This window comes from Lissotriton helveticus, chromosome 2_1 (genome assembly GCF_964261635.1).
Source record: "Lissotriton helveticus chromosome 2_1, aLisHel1.1, whole genome shotgun sequence".
Classification (NCBI taxonomy): domain Eukaryota; kingdom Metazoa; phylum Chordata; class Amphibia; order Caudata; family Salamandridae; genus Lissotriton; species Lissotriton helveticus.
Genome location: NC_136059.1, coordinates 1,158,139,196 through 1,158,163,067, shown reverse-complemented (window position 1 = coordinate 1,158,163,067; position 23,872 = coordinate 1,158,139,196). Strand labels below are relative to the sequence as shown.

The following is a 23,872-nucleotide window of genomic DNA, read 5'->3' as shown; positions in this document are numbered from 1 at the left end:
TTTTCTCATGCAATCAATGCTTTAACTTAATGAGATTTATATGAAAAAGTAAATGGTTTAAATAAATTCGACCATACAAATCATAACAAGGATTTGGTTTGTTGCTCAAAATATAGCTATCAAAAATCGCAGGGCCAGCATTTCTCTTTTTATAAATTATTCTATGGTCCAGCTGACCCTGTGTCCCGGGACCTAACTCCTTATTTTCTGTAATCTTTAAATGTGGTAGGAGATGAGCAATGTCTTGGAACCCTTGTCAGCTCATAGATAGCCATGCTTCGGCAGAGGGCGCAGAAAAAATGACTCATATTAGAGTCACGTTTTTGATTGTGCCACCACCACAGTTAACATTTTTGAGGTAGAGCTCTTTTAGAACATGACCTAATCTTCCAGTTAACTTTCCCTGAGAAATATACACAGGAACCCCTGTCTCCTGGCCTGGGATGAGCACAGATTCTCTGAACCAGCCTCAAGAATAGCCTGAATGTCATAACGCCACCCAACCTACGACACCAGCAACATGTGTGATCATCTACCTACTGTTCTCCGAATGTTTCGCATTGGTTGATATCCAGTGTCTCTTGTTCATGAGATTCTATACGACTTGTTTCTAATTCTCTTTTATGTTTCAGTGATCAGTGTTCTATTGCTAGTATCTATGGAGTTTCTCCTGAACTAGGGGGGCACATATTCCCATGTACAGAACATTTCTGGATTAAATGCAATGAATGAACATTGTCCTATCATCACACTTCTGTGTGTTGATGTATGGATATGTACTGACTTTGTAGATGACAAGCACCATCCCCGCAGTTCTCCAGGGAATCTTTATTTTTACTGTACTTCACTATAATAGAGCTTGTCTTGTCCTTTTGAATGTGGGACTTTGGTGGGAGCTCGCCGAATGACTACCAAACATGCACAAAATGCTTGCGCAAACTGAAGCAGAAAGAAAAATCAATTAACTTATTTTATATCTTTTATTGTCAAATCGGAAGAAGTATGGACGCTTAATGGTAGAAATGTCTTTCTTTAGGCATGAAGCTGTAATGTTAGTAAAATGAAGGTGACAAGTAACCTGCAACTGTCTAGGCATCCTGGGCAATAGCATCAAGACTTTCCTGCCCATAGCAGGGAGCTGGCCCCTGCATAATGTGACTTCTTGGCCAGTACTGGCATCAGTACTCGCACTCCTGATAGGCATGCAGATTGAGCTCAAGTCTGTGTTCCCATGATTTTGCTGTAAAGTTGTAAGTAAGCATCTCAACTGCAACATGCAGCACATTGGTTGTCAGATGGAGAAAACTGGGAGAAGAATCTTCTCCTTGAAGATTCGAGAGAATCCACAATTGCTTCACAGTGGTGGAAGAGGTAGTCCCGCAGCCCCGCATATTATAATCCGGCTCACCACCTTGTTATGGCATTGAGGGGTGAAGGTGGTGCTGAGACACGCCCCCTTTGCACGCAAGTTTAACTTGTAGGATCTTCAAACATTCCGCCAGTTGACCACAATGGTGTATGTTACTGTCTGGAGGGAAGGGTGTTGTTTGACATTGGGAGGTTTGTACCCCAGTAAAACATTCATTACATTTGAGGCATCTCAGGAGGCCTTCGATCTTGGCCACGGACAGTTTTTGTTATACGCAAGTATTGTAGCTATAGTTTGGGATATCTGGCCTACATACCCAGAGGTCCCTATTTTATTTAGGACATTACTGTAGTTTGGTGGGGTAGACACTTCATATCCCACCTGTACAGGGTCATGATTGCTGATAAGCTGAGGACTGCATTTCAGGCTAAACTGGCCTGAGAGGAGGAGAGTGAAGTGGAAGGGTATTTGTGCGCTGGTTAAACAAGGAACCTGTAATGTGCAGTTTAAGTTTGGACATTTCAACTAAATACATTGCACATATATACCTCTGATCCTGTTACACAGAATAGACCCATACTAAGACAGATCGATGTCCCAGATGTTGGGGTGGCCCAGCTACCTTCCTCCACTTGGCATGGCATTTCCACCACGTGTGCAGCTTCTCGAACCTGGTCGTCCAAAGACTGAGATATATTGGGGGGCTGGTTCTCGACGTAGAACCAACCAAATGTCTTTTGGGAAACATCAAGATGCTAAAGGGTAGGAAATGGAGTGGAAATGTATGCAATTGGCCCTACTCCTGGCACAACAGGTTGCCATTTAGTGGATGGGTCTATTAGGTCCTAGCGAACAAGGATGGATGAAGGATGTTAAAGAATGAAGGACAGCAGAGGAGATTCGTCTTCGTCAGCGTAGAAGGGATTAAAAAGGTGGCAGAGGATTTGCAAACTTGGGGTCTACTCCTGATGGTGTTTGAAGAATGGGAGATGGGCACGGAAACCACTTGCAGGATTCTGATGCTTGACAACATAACTGTTGTTCATTTTCTACTCATGGATGAGTAGATGCTTATCCGGGGAGAAATAGCTTGGACGGTACTTACTACAGTAGTATTAGTTTTTGTCCTTATTGGTTTAATTGCATGGAATTACCAACTGCTTTATAACACATGTGGAGGGATTGCTATGTTGTTGCAAATAGGTCATGGTACAGAATTTGAGATGTACTGTATGTTAAAATGCAACAAAATTCAAATCTTTAAAAACAAAAAGATCCAATGTAGCGCTGTATCAATTCCTAAACAAACATCTACCTGGTGTGCTTCCTAAAGAATGCATATGCTCTTTCCTTTTTAAAAATGTCTGCTCCTTTTCTCACTTGCATGCAGCTACTTATAGATAAATGTCTTTTTTCAATGCCCTCCTCTTCCTAGAAGGCTCCAATCTCCTCACTCTCACGATGGTGGTTAAGCTCTGTGTATGGATTCAGGAAATCACACTAGAGGTAGATGTGGCCCCTGAATATTAAAGACAGAATATCATGGTATGGAAATATCGAGGACAACATTTTGAAGCTAAAATATAGAAAGGTTAATAAGTATATATTTTTGATACCCAACTCCAAATATAAGTACATTGACAATATATGTCTTCAAAATATGTAGATGTCGAGTTAGGAATAGCAAATCTAAACTTCCCTATTGCACTTACCTTTCAATATTTTAGCCCACCATATTTTGTCAACGATTTTCTTGCATCAAGAAATTTCTGTTAGATATTCAATATTCTTGTAGTGACACATTGTGTAGGCCCAACAACAATGCATGCATTGAAATAGCTAGCCTCACCTTTCTCACCTTTCTGGTATAGGTTAGTTATAGGTGAGGTGGCCTGCTGTACCCTTTTACTCAAGGGGCATCAGGAACACCCCCCCCCCCACACACACACACACACACACTTTTACCAGCTTGAACTGGGTATGGGTGCCTCTGGGAAGTGTCTGCAGTACAAAGCCTTTAAAACATTATTGCTCCCTTGACTTTGATCACTGAAGCTAAAAACTTGTCTAAGCCACTGCAAGAGGATAGCATAATGGATCTTTGAAGTAGGACGAAACATGCGATAAGAGTGAAGAAAGCGAAAGACAGAAGGGAAGGACAGAGCGATAGGGAGAAGGATGATTAGAAAGATTAAGGAACAGACAGATAGCTGGATGGGTGTAGGAAGAGATGATTGTAGATGAGGAAGAATATATTGAGAACAGGACCGAGAGATTGATGAGAAGGAAGATGGAAAGAAACTTGGAGAAGTGTGGATGAAGAGAAGAATCGATTAATCGGGGAGAAGAATGGATCAATTATAGGAGGAAAGTAAGGATGGATGGAAACAAGAAAGAAGGAAGGAAGTATGGTTGTATTTATTAAGATTCAAGGTGTGAAAGGTACCATTGGCAACGCTGATTTTAGAATTCCCTTGTGAAAGCAGGTTAAAGAGTACTGGGTTTGCTCGCTTCACTCATCCACAGACTGCCATTCGGGATATCGTTCAAAGTGGGGTGTATTTTATTTTTATGTCTTCGGCTTTGCTTTTCCTTATTTATTTTTGCTTTTCCTTATTTATTTTACGCATGTTGGGATATGTGTACTTTAGTTAGCTCTGGGAAAAATCATTTTAACTCCAATAAATGCGTTGTATAATATCCTCAGAACAAACCCATTTGTCATGCTCCTTTGGATGCACAGGTGGCACTGACTTACATCACATTCATGGCCCAGAAGCACCCTCCAAAGCACCAAATACACACACACAACTAAATCCTCTCTTCGTTTTCTGTACGGTGAAATATCTTACCTTCAATGAACTCTGCTACATGCAGCAAAGGAAAGTAGAAATATAAATCTGTGCCTGCTCTTATCTTATCGAGCCCTTTTGTTTGTTGTGCAGCAGTGACCAAAAATCGTGTCCTGCTTCAGAATTACATCTCCTGATTTACAGAAAGGGGACTAGTGGGATTTCAAAAGGATCAAGGAAGTGGATATTACCGCTAGGGCGACCCTGCAAAATGGACTGCATACACATCCACCCCCCTCAGATGTTTGTGGGGATTCAAAAGTTTTTTGTAGATAGATAACATCCCTAGAGGTGGTGGTGCCAGAAGATTTCCTGGATGGTAAAGAGTTGAGAATAAACCCCTATTTCATGAGGTTCTTAATGAAGGGCACTCAGTAGTGTAATAGAAATAGTTTTCTCTATGGAGTACACTTCTCTCCTGTGAGTAAATGTTTCCAAGCAGCCTCACTCCTGGAAATCTAGGCCCATTGGAGAAATCTAGATCTCCAGAGGTACTGCTTGGATTTACTGTGACTCTCCAAAAAGCCTGAATATGCTATCAACGAGTTACCTTAAGTGAGTAGATGTCGGACTTTTTTGTTTAGAAAAACTCCAACTCCTCCTATATACTTTCGCTAACGGCTAACAATAGCTCTGTGGGCTGCCCATTGCTATGCAGATCAGTCAAACGTCCGTTTATATTTATTGTTCATTTTATTATATTATTCAATTCCTTCTTATTTTCATCTGTGAAAGACAACTTTTAAAGATTTTTTTCCCCCCCATCAATTGTACAAAAATTAAAAACATGTAAGTGAAACTACTGAACCTTTTTTAAAGGCCAAATACAAAAAATACGAATGCCACATACATGACATATTGAGGTGTATCATCTCGTTAAAATTCGCGGGCACATTAGTTTGTATGTTCTTATGTTCTAATGTGCAGTCAAATTTTAACGAGATGATTTAATCTTCTGAACATCAGATCAAACCATTTTTCGGAATTTGACTGTTGTAATGCTCCTTGCACTCCTAACATAAATACAGATAATACTTAAAATGTCACCAATACAACTTCCTCTGTCCATTCGATACAATTCCCGTCAAGCACATAAACCTTTATTGTTTAGTCTATTTTTATGTCTACAAAAAAACAGTCTGAAATTACATGAGAGAAACTGACAGCGGAACAACACGAGCAGTTTTCCCCCTCGGTGATCTGTGATGGAGTTCAGGAAATAAATGTCCTCTTGTCACATCTCTGACGTATTATGATTTTGTATGCACCAAATAAAACCCAACAAGATGGATGACGCTTCAGTATCAGGAGATTGAAGCAATATATCTAACCGGAACAAGCCGCGTGGTGTAGAACAGTGTGAAAATACCTACACTGACTTCTGCGCGACAGATATGCTTATAGCACTTGCACTGTAAATGATGAGGGTGGTAAAACACTTGATCAGCTGCAAAAAATAATAATGGTGGTGTTGCAAGGGAATTTTACGCTCAAAAACAGACTAACAACCCTCAAGCGAAGTGAGAATGACAGCAAGACGTGTCTACTTCTAATTATTTGGATGGCGTGATGGGTGATGTGGTTGCGCCATTCTCTTGTGGACTCCATCTCAGGGTATTGATGGTATATTTAATTCATTCAGTAGCTGAGCTTTATGGGCTCCACGCGGAGGTCCATTATCATAGCTTCAAATTGTCTAGAAACTTTGCAAACGTTTTGTGGGCATTCTACATATTTCTAAGGTACTTATTGCTGGCGAAGGTGCTTAGCCTGCTTCACTATTGGGAAAATATCCATAACCTCAGCATTCCAACTCTTCCACAGAATCCCTGACATATCTACTTTAAGCTATAGTCTTATGCATTTGCCTTCCTACTGAAGCATATTGTTTTCTCCACAATGTTACCTGGCTCAGCACAACTTTCTGTATTACAGACTATAGTACACTTTTCAACACACAGTAACTTTCAGCATTGCCCTCTGCGCACCAGATATGACAGCCCTGCAATGTTCGCTTTCTTGGCCCAGAAGATGTCCTCAGACTTAGTGTTACTCTATTTCTGCTCCTCATCAAGGTATGTGCTTCAGGTGAAGATCTGTGCTCCAGGGGAGGAGTGGCACATCAGGCTTGGCAGGGCCGTAGTGTTCAATAGTGCAGCAGGTGAGTCCATGGAGACTGAGGGTCCTACTTCACTTATGTTATAGCTGTTTGTACTACCAAACCAGAGGTCATGAGGTCCCATCTACCTTCCTTGCATTAGGACTCCTGGGACCCTTGCTAAGCCACTGAGGCTGGACTGGAACATCAGGCATATATTTTGAAGCACTTCTGGGTTTTTTTTTTTGGGGGGGGGGAGAGTTAAGATCCATGCAAAGAGGTCAATAAGCAACAAGCTTCATTTTTTGACAAGTGACTTTCATTTGGAAAGGTTCTCCAATGTTCTGGCCTACACGATCTTTTGAGTCATTACTTTTCTCACTGCTGTGCGTGCGGGTTTAACCGCACCCATGCACAGAGGTGGGCACTGGCCACACCTCTTTGGGAGTGGAGGAAAAATCCAATAAAAAGGGACTTGTATTCAGATTTCACTATTATGATCAATGTTGATCACTTTGTGTTTGTTATCATCATTACAACTAGATAGATTTATATGAAGTTATCACTGACTATATTTTATTAAACAGCATTGTTGTAAGTGTGGAATGCCCAATAATTAATGTATTTCATATGCATTCCAAAAACCTTCTGGTTAGGAAATACACCTTTGTGGTCCACAACAATTTAAGAAGAAATACCAGTTGGCTTTGTCCTGTTTGTGGCTCCCACTCTTAATGCATTGCCATGAAAATGAACACTAATAGGTTGTGTTAGAGAGGCAAGGCTGCATAACAGAGGCTGGGAACCCCCCCCACATTGTGTTATTTAGGATTAAGGGAATCAGTGCAACACATAGGGGCCCATTAGGATGTCAGGCGGATTGCCCCCGCCAGGCTGGCAGTAGCCACCGCCGGCCTGGAGGGGGCAATCTGCCCGACATTCTCTCCTGAATGCCCCCCCGCCATATTAGTATGGCGGGGGGGAACCGCGGCAGACGGAAAGACCGTCGCCGCTTTTCCGCCCCGGTCGCCTTGCGGCTGGGGCGGAAAAGGTTTAATAAGGTGGCGGTGTCTATTAGACACCGCCAACCATATTAAGATGGGCCACGACAGATGCCTTTCCGTGGCGGCGATGCCTTCACTGAAAGGCATGCGGTCTTCACTTTGGGGGCCCACGGCGGGCCCCCAAAGTGAAGGAGGGGTAGGGGGAGCACACGGGGGGTACCTGTGGTACCCCCCTGCATTTACATAAACAAAGCGGCAGGCACCGTGCGGTGCCTGCCGCTTTGTTTATGCAAGTGCGTCACAAGCATGCTTAGCATTGTGGCGGGCTGGGCGGAGTGCACCGCCCGCCACAATGCTAAACATGCAGGATGCACCCGCCACAATCGTTTAGTTACACAGTGCACATGTCATAGTGCTATTTTAGGAGGTACCATCTCTGGCATTTGTACTGACTGCTCCTTAATGTTCGAACATATACAGCCTGTGGAGCTATGCATCATTACATTATGTCTTTCTCATGATCCCTTGATGAATTCAACCTTGAAGTCGAGCTTCTGTTTCAGATGACCCTATTCATGCACTCTAGGTGTGTACCATTCCCTTGGTGCTGCATAACAGCATATTTAGTACCGAATGACTGTGCTTGATGTTCACTATAGGTTATCCCTTCATCCCTGCAGTATAAGTGCCATCGTTTCAAGACACTGTCCACAAATGTATGTTTTTCTCTTTTTAAAGGTCTTTGTCTAGCGGATTAAACACATGCTAGCTGTCTCAGATCTCTTTTGAAAAATAAGGATTCAGAAGTAAAAAGCACACCGAAACAAGAAAATCCAAATACTTTTGACTGGTGCTGTATAAATATGATTTTGGTTTATTCAGTGCCTGTAAAGTATTGTGTTGGTGTGCAGCTAGCCATTATTGGTTCTCCGTTGCTTAAGTTAGTGGCAACCAGCAAGATAGACTGTCATTGAGATATTTTGACATCTCCAACAATAAAATAGCAACCAGTCGATGCTCATACATCTTAAGGACGGTCATTTGTGAAGGAGGATCACGAGGTTATGGTTATGCACGCGAGCACTGCATTGAGGTACCAGTAACACTTCATTGTGTTGTTGGGATAGATGTGTAGGGGCTCCACTGCCCTGTCTGGCACTCTGGTTGGAATATCAGGAGGTTTGGTAATGTAGAATGCTCTTAAAGGAAGTGTGTTAAGTTGCTTGGCCAACAGTGGACTGACCACACTGCCCACCAATCATGGCAACAAATTCCCTGGTTTAGCTGGAGGTTTGTCTTGTTTTCCTTCAAAACAAGAACAACAAAACGTGACACCCCCGTGCCTATTTTGAAGAGGGAAGAAAAGGCCGAATAATCACAAATTGGATCTTGAAATCAAACTAGGACAGGAATCTCTCCCAGATCCCTAAATCACCTTCAATCTCAACGCCTTGTTTATTTATCTCTCCCGCCTTCCGGAAGGGACATTTCCTCCCCTGCCTCTGTGGTGCTTTTCTTCACTTTGTAACTGTAACCTAATTTGATGTTAAAGCTCACACCTTTTCGGAGTTGCTACTCTAACTGTGTCTGTTTCTGTTCTCTGCCATTCAGACTATTTGGAGTCGAACACTTGGCATCTCATTTTTTAATCTAAAGGACAACGCGGATGAGTTTATTTAGGCTACGCTGCATTTGCTGAGAGCCCTTTAACCCACTTGTACATCCTACAACTGTTTCTTAAAGATTTGAAGACGTTATGCAATGTAAACAAGATAAGCAGGCATGGTATGTTCCCTTGATTTATGACGTGCATGGGCTTTCTTTGCTCACGTCAGTAATATGAAGGACACACTAGCTTCATTAAAGCGTCTTTCACCAAAACAAAATGGTTCGTTTACAGACAGCAATTTGGAAACGTCACGTGGCCAAAGTCACAAAACTAGAGATTTCGACATGTTTAAAAACAGCTGCACGTTTATTCCCTTTGGATTTTTCATGTACAGTTTTTTGCTGCGCAGATAATGCACATATGTTATAATGTATATGTATAGCACTGAAAGATTTTACCTATTTTTCTTTCCCTGCGTGTCCATTGTGTATGAAATGCATAGGTTTCGCATCAATAGGAGGGGGGATCTTGCATATTTTTGTGGCTTTTTCGTGTTGTATTGCACTTATTTTTGCTGTGCATAGCACCCCTTTACGTTTGCCTTATATAGATAGTAAATAGAAACACTGATGCACTTTCTAAGCGCACAACCCTCCCCTGATTTACTTCCCTAGTACACTGGCAACTTGGACTGGGAGAGAAGGTATTGTTTGTCCGACTCGGCTGGGAAAGTCTCCTCTTGATGACCAAGCCTGAAGGTCTTTATTATAGCAGAGAATAAACAGCAGGCACGATCACGTGATGTACGGCAATGTCACATCCAAGATGGATGACATAATCCATGTTGTCCTAGGTTAGCTAAACTTCCTTTTCACGGTCTACACATTAAAAATGTAATGGTCTACTTTCACAACTTTCCCATACTTTCTGCAATTATTGTGTCTGATAAAGGTGAGTGTAAGTTAAGTTCAGAGTAAAGCATAGAATGTGTATTCTTATATTTCCAAATACCAGTGCTTCATTTGTGAAAAAATAAGTGCCAAGGCCCTTGTCCGGAGGCGCTGCAGTTTGCACCATACGTTGCCCCCTGCCAGCACTGCAAAACACAACTACTAACCATAACACTACTACAAGTGTGACAATGCAGGCTATTCAAAGCCACTCAAGGCTATAAGAATGGCTTGGGCATCAGGTATTAGTAATTTGTATTGTATATAGCATTATTAAACAACTGTTGTGCTCAAAATGAGCTAAACAGCACCACCATGTGACAAACTGTCATAAATGGCAGTGTTGACAACTAGGTGCAGGTACGTACGGAGCACCAGCTCAAATCAAGCACTGTCAAATAACCCAAAAGTCAATATTTTGTGAATGGTAACCTAATTGGCATTCCATTCACCATGCCCTTCCATTACAGACCTTTGCTTACATGCAGTCATCGGGCATTTTCAAAATCTCAGTGTTCATTATATTTGCTAGTGCTGTGCACATTACACACAGGGCAACATTTCGCGTACATTACCATCAACAGAAATATATACAGGGCATTTGTTTCCAGGCATTCACCAGAATCCTGCCAGGAAAAAATCTTTGTGATCATCTTCTGAAAAGGTAAGCTGGTTAAGTGAACTGTGTTCAGGAGCAGTAGTTGGGTTGGCCGAGCCCTGCATTTCCAATTAAAAATACATACTTCATAACTTAGTTTTGTTCCAGCCCTTTTCAGATGAACCCTTACACCCAATGTAGGACACAAACTAGATCTAATTTTTCAAACTATAATGGTTGACCTTTTGTTAATGAATCAATTTTCTTCTTGTCATGGAGGAGCACAGGTTCGCTTGGAAGCCCCAGTTCTTCTGAGCACACCCATGCCTCCAGCAAACTCCTTAAGCATATTAGACTGTGTTTGACCAAGTATACGTTGCCTGGATCCCACTATCGTTTGAGTAACACATAAGCAAGTATTGAAGCCCCACTTGTATTGCCGCCCCTTTGGTGCCAGTGGCTTCCAAGAAGGGTACAGGGTGCATTTAATCGTTCAAAGGAGCAGCAAGCCAGAACCAAGCCCACCTCTCATCATAGTCCTTGTGTTGGAAGTCCACCCCCCCCCCCCCCCCCCCAAATTCAAAGCCACTTGGTGTTGCCTACGCATGGTACTGCTGTGGCAATATTCTTTAGCGATGTTGTGTGGCACTGGCTGTGTCCTAGAGTTTTTTTTCATTATAGTAGAGAAAAAGGAATAGAAAGCAGCACAAGGGGTCGAGGCAACAAGGAGGGCAACAGTTTTGGTGACAAAAAAAGGCTGTATGACTCAGCCAGCGGTGTCGATGTCAGTGCTTTTTTGTTAATCCTGGTAGGAGGCCCAACATGAACAACGGAAGGAGGTAGGATTCAGGGAAATACGACAAACGAAGGAGGAAGGGTGAGTCTAGGAAGGGCTAGCCAACATGGACAATAGACAGAGGAAGGGTGGAGGGCGAGCCAACGTGGACAACAAATGAACGGAGGAAGGATGAGTCAAGCTAACAAGACAACAGAGGGAGGGAAGGAGGATGGGGACTAACCAACACTGAAAACAAACTGGAGTAGAGAGTGACGGAGGGTGGGGGCAAGCCAATATGGGCAATGAACAGAGGGAGGATGGGAGCAAGTCAACACAGCAAAGGAAAGAGGCGTGGGGGTAAACAAACAGACAGTAAATGGAGGATGGGGCAAAACAACAGACAAAAAAGTAGGGGGCAAGCAAATGGACAGGGGAGTGGGGATAAGTACACAAGGGCGAAAGCTGCAAAAGAAACACACTGCTGAGCCCATGCTCTGTGTGAGGGGCAAACACGAAGAGGAAGGAGGCCTATGGCAGCTGACCAATATGAAGCAAGCAAACAAGAGTGATATTGCAGACAACCAATGTTAAGCAGTGTGCGGTCTCTCAGCCCACTGATAGACAACAAAAGGTCTTGAAGAGACAGAGCATGCACTGAGTCCTGAAAATCAAATTGTATTACAACTTGTACATACTAAAAGAAGAACCTTAAGCCAAAGTCATTTACCCCTTTTGGCACCAGTACAACAGTGTGAATTCAATGTTTAATACACAGTTATGGAGTCTAAAACCAAATAGACAATTATTTTGCACATTATATACGCTGCTGTTACATTTTTCTCCTTTGTAGGAAATTCTTTAGTTCATTCACCTTTGATTCAGCCTTAATTAAAAGGTACATCTTGGGTTATATAATGACAACTATAGTGACAAAATCTACCATTTTTTATCCTGGAACTTTGCCCAGACATGTTTCCTCCCTTACATTCCTACCCGCAACCTAAGATACAGGGATCAACTGTTATTACGCCCCCAGCGCATTCGTACGGTTAGGCACGGGGGCTCTTTTATTCTTTGTCCCCCCCCCCCCAATCAATGGAATCACCTGCCACTAAACCTATGCTCCTATGCTAATTTAGCTGTATTTAAAAAAAACTCTTAAAAACAGGGCTGTTTAATCTGTAAATTTCAATTCACTGATTCTGTCCTGTCTATTGGAGTGCCAAGAGACCCCTTAGCGGGGTGGTTTGAGAGCTTTACAAATATCAATAACATGGCAGAGTACAGAGCGAAAACAGCTGGATGTCTGCCGGTGAAGACTTCCTCCATACTTCATAGATTTAAAAGAAACACCATTCTGGCTCACCCTTAGTTAATTCTTGGGCAGCCTGTATATAATGTCGACAGATGAAGATATTCATGGTGGGAAATCAACCATCAAAGCCAGTGTTATTAATGACCTTACTCCACAAATTAAAGGAACACATTTTGTCTTACACCATGGATAAAGAGGTTCAATTATATGGGAACCAGAAGACAAATGTTGATAAAGAAGGGGCATTTACTATCTGGCGAGCAAAGTGAAAGCTGTCAAGGCCAGATATAATATCTGTTTATTGGATGAAATCAGCAGATATGCTAAGCTTGCCACACAAGTGGTTAGGGAGGAACAAAGCTCTGTGAGGCACAGACAATAATTTTGGGCTGACAGAAGCTCTTGATGACATCTACCTTATTAGTATTTCTTCAATGACAGTGTTTACATTCTTCCATAGGCTTCGGTGGGTTTGTATTCATGTGTCTTTCCTGAAGCAAAAAAGAAACATAAATTAATATATTTCCATTCAACACCATAAAATCCTCCTCTTCCAATCTACAGATGATGTTATGAATGAAACAATACTGTGGCACCCACCGCAAACTGGACTTGCAGCATATCTTTCCATGCAGGTCCACAACAGTCATGCCTACCTTTATCTTCAACATTTAAGCCAAAATATCAACCTAATTTTATATAGGAAGGATATCAAAGGCATCATGGGTGTTGGGAGTAGGTCTCGTCAGAGGGAGAGTTTTTTTTCTTCACCAACTGCCAAAGTTGTTACCTTAGACGACGGGCCTTGAGTCTGCTTCAGTTTCCTCCTTCTCTCACAGGTTCTATCAGAGATATAGAAACTTCTTTCAGGGTCAGGACAGTTTATCCATAACCTACCTTCAATAAGGGGTTTTAGTCCAATTGCATTTTACCTATATAATGAGGCTGTAAATACCCTATTTAAATGAATATAAGAAAGAAAAACAGCAGTGGGACCTGAACAGCCACACCTATTTAATATTTCTGTGTAAGAAGGTGTAGGCAATGTTGTCTCTGTCTGCGTGCACTCACTACAAGCACCGGCTGTCAAGTTGCAACCCTTAGGTCAAAATATATAATCCAGTCGAAGATAGAAGTGCACAGCAGGAAATATTAACATGAAGAAAAAAAGGTCCCAATTTCAAAGTCAAAATATTGTAAATTCTTCATTTTCTTTTCTTTCTCAAACATATCACATGTTATAGCGTAGGCAGCCAACACGTTTCGTGGACTTCTTCAGGGCACATTTATTCTAATAGTCACATTCATTTTGTGATGGTATATCCTTCAATTCCCACTTAACACAGTTACAAATGTAATGCCAATGATTTGGGCCAATACGCCCTGTATACAGTACCCAATTTAATTCTATTCATCAATCCTCCAATCATAGCATCTATCACTCGGCATCTGTGGGCCACCATTTGAATGTGACTTCATGGAAGATTGGGGCCAGTTTTTCCCAAGGTGGCACTCCAGTAGGTGCCCAGAGTAACGCACATGGATTCTCCTTGCCTCACAAGTGGAATAGGAGAAGATATACCTCTTTGCTCTCAGTTCCAGAAAAAGGAGGTGAACCAGTTAAGGATGGAACTTGATAGCCCCATCCTGAGTGCAAGACTGTCCCTGAGGCATTTTGGCTGACTGTGTCAGACGCCGCTGATAAACCTAAAAGTATTAGGAGACAGGATTTGTTTTGGTTCAGGATCTTTAGAATGGCGACCTCAGTATCATGACCAGGCCTGAACCCTGAATGGTGTTTGTCCAGTAGGTCAAAAATATTGGTGTCTTCACACAGCTGATTATGGGTGCGTTTTCTCTGACTCCTAAAACATCTTTTATTAGTGTTAATGCACATTTCAAGAGTAAATCAACACTTGTGAATGAAGTATAGCATTAAGCATTTAGGTTTTCTTGCTAATTTCGGTCGTCAGTTTTAACCTTTCTGCTGTGGATATTTAATTTTAAATTCCAGAGTTGTGTTGCCATTTTGGGAGATTCCAAAGCAGGTGTCAACCCAAGAAGAAAATTAGCCTTCACAAGTTGTCAAATGTAATTAATTCACTGAAGATGAATCTCTGTTCCCAAGGTGAAAATCAATGTCCTATGGGCAACTTATTGTAGAAGCTTGACATCACTCTGGGCACCTATTGGATAATCAATAGACCGGATCCACATGGTTACCTCTATTTGCATTTATCCGAACTATTGCTTTTTGATGCGCTAACCTTTCTTCATGTGTCACATTTAGTTCTTTTAGATTCATTTCCCTTTAGCCGTGCAGTTTGTGATGCGGATTCCAAAATGTCTGCTAGCAGTAGGTGCGTGCAGAGCCTTTTTAATCCAGGCTAATGAGAAACCACTAAACCATCCACCATGCATGATGATCAAGTCAAATTAATTTGAAATAAACCTTTTTGGTTGGATGGATCATTACTTTGAGAACATTCCAGCATAGCCCAAGACTGGCAATTTTTAATATGTTATCAAATTACTTTCCCGGCCACCTTTAAATTGCAGATAGGAAAAAAGGTCCTCCCTTCTGCGCCCTTTTTATGAGTTTAGTAGTATTTTTAAAGTTTCCTTTTTATATTCTTATCTCTCTCTACCAGGCACCACAGTTAACACATGGGATGCAGCTTCTTTTGTAAACACTTTTTTTCTCTGACGCAAATACTCTTCTTTTCATTTACGTGCCTCCTCCGGTGGCTGTGATTGAAAGTACAGCAGAGTGGGTGATGGCTGAACAGAAGCATGGCTACCAAACCCCAAGTGCAGATTAAAATAAAATACTAGTCTATAGACTGGCTACCTAGGGCAACTTCTGAAGACCTCATCAGACAAATGCATCTTTGAGTCCCGGTATCAGTTTTTATTCTTAAAGTCATATGCCATTTTAAGCTTATTACATTTTTCTTGTATGTTTTTGATTACAGGGGAGGAACAAACTCATCTGCTACACAGGGGCACTTTCCGGCTCAGGGCTAGCTAAACAGCTTTTTTGAAGGGTACTAGACACTAACAGAAGTTCACAACCACCTTGATATTAAAACTGGTTTGTTTGGAGTGTGTAAGGGTGTGAGGGTGCCATGGTATGGCTGGGTACTTATTTTGTGACTGAGGCTTTGTGTTAGGTTACTGTTTTAATTGTGATTGGCCTGTCCATATCCCTTTCTAGCTACAGGGCTTGTATTTGTACCTTTCTGTCCCAGCATTAATTATTTACAGGTTTTTTTTTCCAACACAACTTTAGTGGATTTTCTACAAAAGAAAACCTCAACACATTACAGTAATGGCGGTAATATCAATCACTTTGTGTGTGTACAAACAATTTGTATAGACATCAGTTCAATACAATATCTGGTCAATATACAATTCCAGCCATTGCTCCACTTTTGTGTTGAAACAAACCCCAGCCAACCCTCCACCCCCTAGCAGTCCATCAAATACCTGAAACAACTCCCCCTTCTCCCTCTCCTGTGGCGCCTCCCCGCCCTGAGCCGTCCAATGTGCTAACATGTATTTTTGGCAATGGCATGGGTCCTCAGTGACTATAGGACAAACAGTAGTCAGTTAAAGAACTACTTGAGGGGGGAGAGCCCACGCCTGCCACCCTATGAATTATTTACTGTTAGGGTATTTCCAGTCCAATGAAATAGCATTTCAGAACCCCCATCTCTTTTCCTCACATAGTTTTCAGATTTTAAAAGATTCATGTGGTCTGTGACACAGAGAGATAATATCTTTCGGGGTCAAAATAAAAATTCTTACCTTGATCCTCCTGTTTTGACGTTTTCACTGCTCTTCCTTCTTCACAAACTGATCAGATTTATATTCGTAGTAGTAGGTGTAGGGGATTTGGGGAGCTTTAATTTTAGGCAAAAGATTCTTTCCCCATAATCCTGTGAGCTTACAGAATATTTTAAAACAAAATTAACACAGACATTTCATGCAAATACTTGTTCTTGTATCCCTGCATGTTGCTGTGTACTTGCCAGGTGAGTTAGAAATGCAATTTTAACACTTTTTGTTGAGCTGAGAGCGCACCATTTCACATATTAAATGCCTTTAGCTTGTTGGAGATAAAAACACTTTTACAGTAGTTGTCCTTACCATCAGTACATACAGCATTTTTTTCTTCGCTCTCAAAAAGCTCAATAAGCCCATAATGTATCCAAAATGCTCGCTCATCCCAGCCCTGAATACATATGGGAACTATGGGTCTCATTACGATTGTGTAACGATCGCCACCGACCGTTACACCATCGTAACGAGTAATACCCCCGCCATGTTACGATGGCGGTGGGTATTGCGGCGGACGCAAAGTCCGTCCTCCGCTTTTCCGCTGGTAAGCAATCGCTACGATTGCCGGGGAGGCGGAGCTGGGCAAGTAATATCATGGCACCGCCAGCCATATTATGATGTGGGTTGCGCACAGGCCTTTCCATGGCGGAGGCTGGTGAGGATTGGCTTTGGGGGCCCATTGAGGGGGGAGCACTTGGGTGGTACCAGGTCCCTGCACCAGGTGGCATGCACCGCGTGGTGCCTGCCACGTGGTGCAGGGAAATGCTGTGCATGCCCTTATACCACTGCGAACGGCGCTGCAGCCAGCAGCACCATCTGCATTGGTGAAAGGGCAGGATCAGCCCGCCAGTATGGCAGGCGCATCCTAATTGGGCCGGTGGGACCGCCACACGTCTGGCGGTTGGTCCCATCCCCGTTATGATGGCGGGCGGACTAATGTCCGCTCGCCATCATAATGAGCCCCTATGTGAGCAAGAATATAGACGATCCTAAAAAAAGGCTCCCAACAAAAATCAAAAAACACAAGTAGCTTCAATGTGTTGAAATGCATGAAGTTAATTCGTTTGTATAAACACTAAAATATTTTCTACTTTGTCATATTTTACAAACATTTACAAGAAGCATTCGCGTTTTTACTAACCAGAGTTGTAAGTAAAAAAGCAACAGTACAAAACACAAATATTTAATGCAGGTGTTAGTAGGGTTATCAAAGTTGCAACAGTTGGTTTTAAATTAGTATGAAAGTAGCGCAAACATTCGGCATAACAGTCAAAGTCTAGTAGTAAAGATGTCTCTCATTTTGTTGAAATATAAGGAATAAGCATGGTAACAAAGGGTTCAGGCAAGGGTCAATTTAGCAATCCTAGGAGGAAGACTGGAAATGGTGGCAGGAGTAGACAATTGATAGGGGCTTGAAGTTTGAAACACGCTATTTTGTTAAATAGCAGAGATGTTTATGACACAGACATCATCTGTAGATGTGTGCTTCTTCTTTTACCATAATGCTCAGTTACCTGATTTTTATACTTTATTTTTTTTTTTTAAATATTGGTTGCTATATTAAAATTGCCACATTTTAAGGTTTCCCACTGGATTGCTTGCTTTACAAAGGTTAAATCTTCTGTTGGTAGTTTAATCCGAGTGTGGTTGTTTTTTTCAGTCGTTTGCGTTTGAAGTGCCTAAGACCTTTCTCTGGAGAATTTGAGCTTGTGTGTTGCTGTTTAGCTTTTAATGTAATCATCATTATTGACTCGCTTGCTCATAGGTAATAACGAGGATAGGTTTGTGATCCTCTTATGCTTTCTTTGTCCATTGATTTATTTTTTAACTTCTGGAAATGGCTCCTGGCCCTGATGAAAGCAGTAAACTGTTTGCAAAGCCATGCAGTGAAGAATGTTATTGAAATAGCAGAGAAGAGCAGTGAAGTCCACTCTCGATCATTAAATCCAATAGTAACCTCGCACTATGTGGTCGCACGTTATCTACCTCAGAAAGGTTTTACGAAGGTACAGAGCAAAGAACGAGCGAATTGCCGTGAACCTTAGCAGTGCCTGTTAGTGGATTAAATGAAAGCACATGGCATGTGCATTTAGGAGGAGCCTGAGATGTGGTAATGTTTCATCCACTAGACATTAAACATGTTTATCATTACTAGATCTTTTAATTGGGTCCTGTTGTCAGCAGAAAGTAAATGGAGCTTTCCTTTTCAAAGGCTGAGCTTCACTAGTCCATTTGCCCCTGTAGGTGGTCTCTAGTATAAAACGTTTAAGACCTGCGCTTTTTTTGTTTACTTTTTTTCTTTTCAGTCACTGTCCTACCTTACTGTGGTGCAGGGGGATACCTGAGCATACCTGAAATTTGTAACCAGTGTTATTTTGAGTTATCTGGTAGCTCTCAAACATCTGCATTTGAGGGGACCAAAAGTTGGCAAACATTATTTCATCAATCTCTGTGGGTCTTCTGAATTTGTTACCAGCTTCCAAACTTTGGAAGATAATACTATTTTGCTTTTATTGTGTTTCTCTGCAACTGCCCATACATGTATTCTTGCCCGTTAGTGCCCGAAATAATGGAAAGATAATTCCAAGTGGATACTGATCTACTGTTGTCATAGATTGACACTAAGATTAGATTGGGTTCAATGTATTTTACATTTGGTGCAGACCAGACTAAGTCATCTAAGCTTAGCTCAGTGATTGATTTGGGCCAGCCAGTTCCATTTGGACATATATTAGCTGTCCTAATTTGACTGTATTCGCTATTTCCAGGATACCCCTTATATCTTTCTGTATCATAGTGTCCCTTGTGCCTTTATTTAAACATTTGGGAACACAGCTAGGCATTAAACGGCTTTTACACAGGCGAAGCCCAAATGTCCTCCTCATCCGCTCATTAACCATCCCTCCCTTTGCCACATCTCTTTAATAATAATCTTTAATAATCTCCTTTGATCATGCTCCAAAGCCATGCCTGTACCTTAATTGAAATCTCCGCTCAATTGGAACCAATTGTTTGTAACAGAATTTAAGTGCTTCTTTGCATTTGCTAGAATAATTGTATTGTTTCTTAACATGTGTAGATCATTTTTTAGTTCCTATATCACTTTAAGGGTCAAACACTTATCACCCACATGAATTGGAATATAATCATGGACAGTAACACTACATGGAACCTTTACATGTTATTTTTTCCAAAGCTATTGATACTTTTAAATCTTGCAGCTAAACATTGATTCCCATACTTAAAGGCAATTTGTGACATGACCATTAGAAGGTGCTCTAAAGTACATCTAAAACATGGATAGGCAACTTTTGTCGGTGAGAGCTAGATTTAGCTGTAAAAATATTGCAATATATAGGTTATTGCATGGTAGATGTGATTCTGCAACATCAAACCAAACTTGTCCTTTTTCTTGTCTTTTCTGTTTCAGCTGGAGAGGCAGCTACAGATGCAGAATCAGATGCGTGAAAGGCAGATGGCAATGCAGGTTGCTTGGTCACGAGAATTCCTGAAATATTATGGAACGTTTTTTGGAATTGCAACTTTGGGATTAACAGCTGGGTACAGAATTTATAAATTAAATAAACCGTATTAGTAAATCGCTTGGCATGTTTATGTATTTTTAGGTATAGGCGAATGCTGTGTTTCAGTTATTGGGATCCATGTGTTTTTAAGTTGAGCTATAGAAAAGGCCTCTCGAGCCTCACAACCAAGACTACTTCAGATAAAAAATAACTTTAGATTTCGCATTTAATTATTCTTCCTCAAGCGGGAGCTATGTGGCTCACTTCCCTGTTTCACCCACACGCGACTGGTTTTCTATTGGATTAATGGCCTTCAAAGCATTGGAAGGCATAGATGCCCCATCTTCTGGTTGTGGGGTGCATTATGTATATATCAAGGCTGTGAAAGCTGTATGAAGGTAATTTTGCTTATTTCTACCCGGCCTTCTTTCGACTTACAATTTAATGCGCATGGTTTGTGTTATAATATATAAGGGGTGAAATAAGAAGTGTATATTAGTGCCATGAAATTGACTAAATTAGAGCCAGGTGTAGACAAGGTTCCTGGTTTTGGTTATATAGCTCCCTAGTCTGGTGAAAGTGTTATTCATGTTAGCTCACTTGCTCCTCTACCTCTCCTGCTTTACTAGGTGTCATCCAAATAGTATAGGTCGGCAGCCGCATTTACACGGGTTGGGGTGATCATGGCAAAAAAATGTTCTTAGTAGCTATCAGCAGAATAACTAATAAAAACTAGACCTGATTTAGAATTGGTTTGGAACAGAAACTCACCTGGTTTACGAAAGAAACAGTAAAGTCAAGAGCTGACAGAATCACTGATGGGAAACTGTCCTCCGGTGGAATTACCTTCTTCATACTAGCCCTTTGTCTGTGGTGATTCCACAAAAAAGATTCTGCACTGCAGTAAAATCCTCTGCTTTAGGATTGACCTATCTGAGGTCGTCTGCAACTACCCAGCTATAAATTGGGCCTCGAGATACAAACTACTTGTGCACTATATTTGATTGGAAATCACAAATATATTTGCTTTAAAAATAAGTGTTGGTGAACAGAATGCAGTGTACAACAACATTTGCAAGCAACAGTCTGCAATGTCAGCAGAGAGCAATATCACAATGTTTCACTTACAGTATGTTAACTTTTCTGATATAATAAAAATACCAATCTGTTTAATTCAATTTTTTCATTCTCACATGAAACATAACATAGAGCAACACAACTACAATGAAAGCTTCTCTTTGACTTAACGAGCAAAACAAGACCTGGGGCTGGGGGATGAGGAGGAAGAAAGGTAAAGAGAAATAAATGTGAATAGGGGTTCATCAAGATTTACAGTTTCTCCCATTAGAGCGCAGTTTTTTAGGTTTCTAATTTACTTGGTTTCGCATTGTCATTGCATCCTACTTTTTATCTTCTGCCCCTAACGAGCAGCAACCCTATCCTTAGAAGTCACTGAGGGTGTCACATGCCAGGGGTGGCTCCTACGTTTAAGCAGAGGAGCGTCGCCCCGCTAAATTGCCCCAGAGATTGAAAAGTAAAATGGTAATGAAGTTAATTCATTAACATTTTATTTTCCGTCAACCTGTCCTGAACCAAGTGTCAGGACGGGGCAGGGCCTGTTGAGTGGCAGTAGTGGCACCCCTAACTGTTGTGGGGGTGTGATGGCCCTGAAGACTCCTTTTAGAGGCCTTGATGCAGGGCTGTCCAGTTGGGTTGATTTGCCACATTCTGGTTGAGCAATGGAAGGTATGTGCTGAATCCTAATGACAGAAAATGCTTTAATCTGACAGCACTGCAAGACCAAACTAATGGCAATAGAGCACTATACAGATCTCTGGTAACATAAATTGAAAGGAGGGACTAGGGCTACCTGTGTGATTGATTGCCGGGACTAGGGTTGGGCTTTTTATTGGAAGTAGCGATTAGGGCTTCTTATGTGATTGGTTGCTGGACTAGGTGTGGGGCTAAGGCTAGGGTTAGGCTTTCTATTGGAAGTAGGGACTAGGGTTTCCTGTGTCATTGTATAGGTTGCTGGGACTAGGGTTGGGACTACTGCTAAGGCCTCTATTGGACATAGAGATTAGGGTTTTTGAACCTGATCAAGTGCTTGGACTAGAGCTAAGATTGGCTGTAAGGTCCTGGTCTCCTATTGGTCCTCGATATTAGGGCTAATGTTGTGATTGGATAGGGTTAGGGCTAGGGTTCCCATCAGCTGAAGGGGTCACCTGACTACTAGGGCTATAAAAGGCCATGGCTTAGGGTGTCTCAGCCCGGGCGGAGAGGCTAAAGGCGGAGAGGACAAGGGCAGTTGCCTGTTTGAGCCTGGTCGGGACTAGGGCCAGAAATGCTGCCCATTTTCACCTCCAGTAATACCCACCCTACACCATCCACATCCACAGAGTAACACACTTACACCAAATGTACACCACACACTTACTACAAACAAACCCTATGCACAAATCAATGTACCAGCATACACTGCTAAACCACTCAAACCACATCTATACACCCTTCTATCCCAGCTACCACACATTTCCACCATCACCTACAAACAGTACACAATTCTATCCTATACCACTAACCTACGCACTCATCGTTAACACAACCAAAATCCATACCATACCCAATGACAACCTGTCCAGATACACACTCCCCACTCTAATTACTCCTAACAGACCCCCTTTTATTATTAACAAACCCATACTCAATCTTCCATCATTTGTCAAACCAACACACTCTTAATTCTACCACAATAAGACAACAAAACAACACTTGCATGCCACAGCACCACACATTTTAACTCCTGCAGCAAACAGGTCTAAAACAAACTGTCTTAAATCTGCTTCATTCCCTCCTACACACAACATACACTCTACTCACAAACATATCACCACCCCTTTACCTTACAAATTCCACTCGCAAACAATAGTAGACAAACAAATCCATCGGATAAAACAAATACATCAGCACCTCATTTCGCTACTCCTCAAAAACAAAACATATCACACACATCAGCACAACAAAATCTCTCAAGCACAACACCTCAAAATACTTAGTCACAAAATACAATCATACACCCACCTTTCAAACTACACAAATGAACAAACTCCAATGCCAAGCTTTCTCTCTTCCACCGCACCTAACACACATACAGCATCACAGCAACTCTCTTCCAACCGCCTCTAATCCATTGGACAATTTAGAAGCTTTTTACATGACCCACATGCTGCACCACCTCCACTGACTCATACACCTTCTGCCCTAAACCTATGCAAACAATATAAGCAACGTGCCACACATCACAACTTAGCTTCTCCATGTCTACTGAACAACAAGGTTACACCACAAAAACAACACAGCACACCAACTCACTCTCAAAAACCGTCTCTACCACCTATGCACGCAGACCCATCAAAATGCCTTCTTAGCCTGCTGGACGAGGAACACTTTACAGAACAGCTACATGATTGCTACCCTAATACAGATAATACCAGCACTTAAGACACATCTGCTACTAACCCACACAATACTGACCACTCTTCTACAAAACAAAGTCTCGCTGTCACCAAAGTACATTCTCTAATCTGTTTACTAATAAATGCTTGATCGCTCTCTAAAAATAAACATCACATCTATGACCTTCTCACTGATGCAAAACCAGGAATACTATTCATAACTGAATCATGGTTGGGAGATGATATGGCTCCAGTCCTGCATGAAGCCATACTTCTAGGCTATCAAACAATCACCAAAAATTGTATAGGCAAAAAAGGAGGCGGTCTAGCTGTTGTATTCAGGCATACATTACATATCACTAAAGTTGATGACATCTCCATAAAGAATTGTGAGGCTCTTCTCACAAGATGCAATCCTACACCGTCTTCCTCCTGTTACTTCCTGTTCCTTTACAGACCTCCACCTAGCAAGGGGAC

At 41.7% G+C, this 23,872-nt stretch overlaps 1 protein-coding gene across 2 annotated transcripts in view; it reads left to right on the top strand.

The window, feature by feature from the left end:
- Positions 1-23,872, top strand: part of PLGRKT (plasminogen receptor with a C-terminal lysine) — a 161,199-nt gene that overhangs the window by 129,369 nt on the left and 7,958 nt on the right. For both annotated transcript variants that reach the window (XM_078677452.1, XM_078677451.1), the window contains exon 3: positions 19,847-19,977. In XM_078677452.1, coding sequence (XP_078533578.1) covers positions 19,847-19,977 — 131 coding nt within the window. The remainder of the gene's footprint in view (positions 1-19,846; positions 19,978-23,872) is intronic.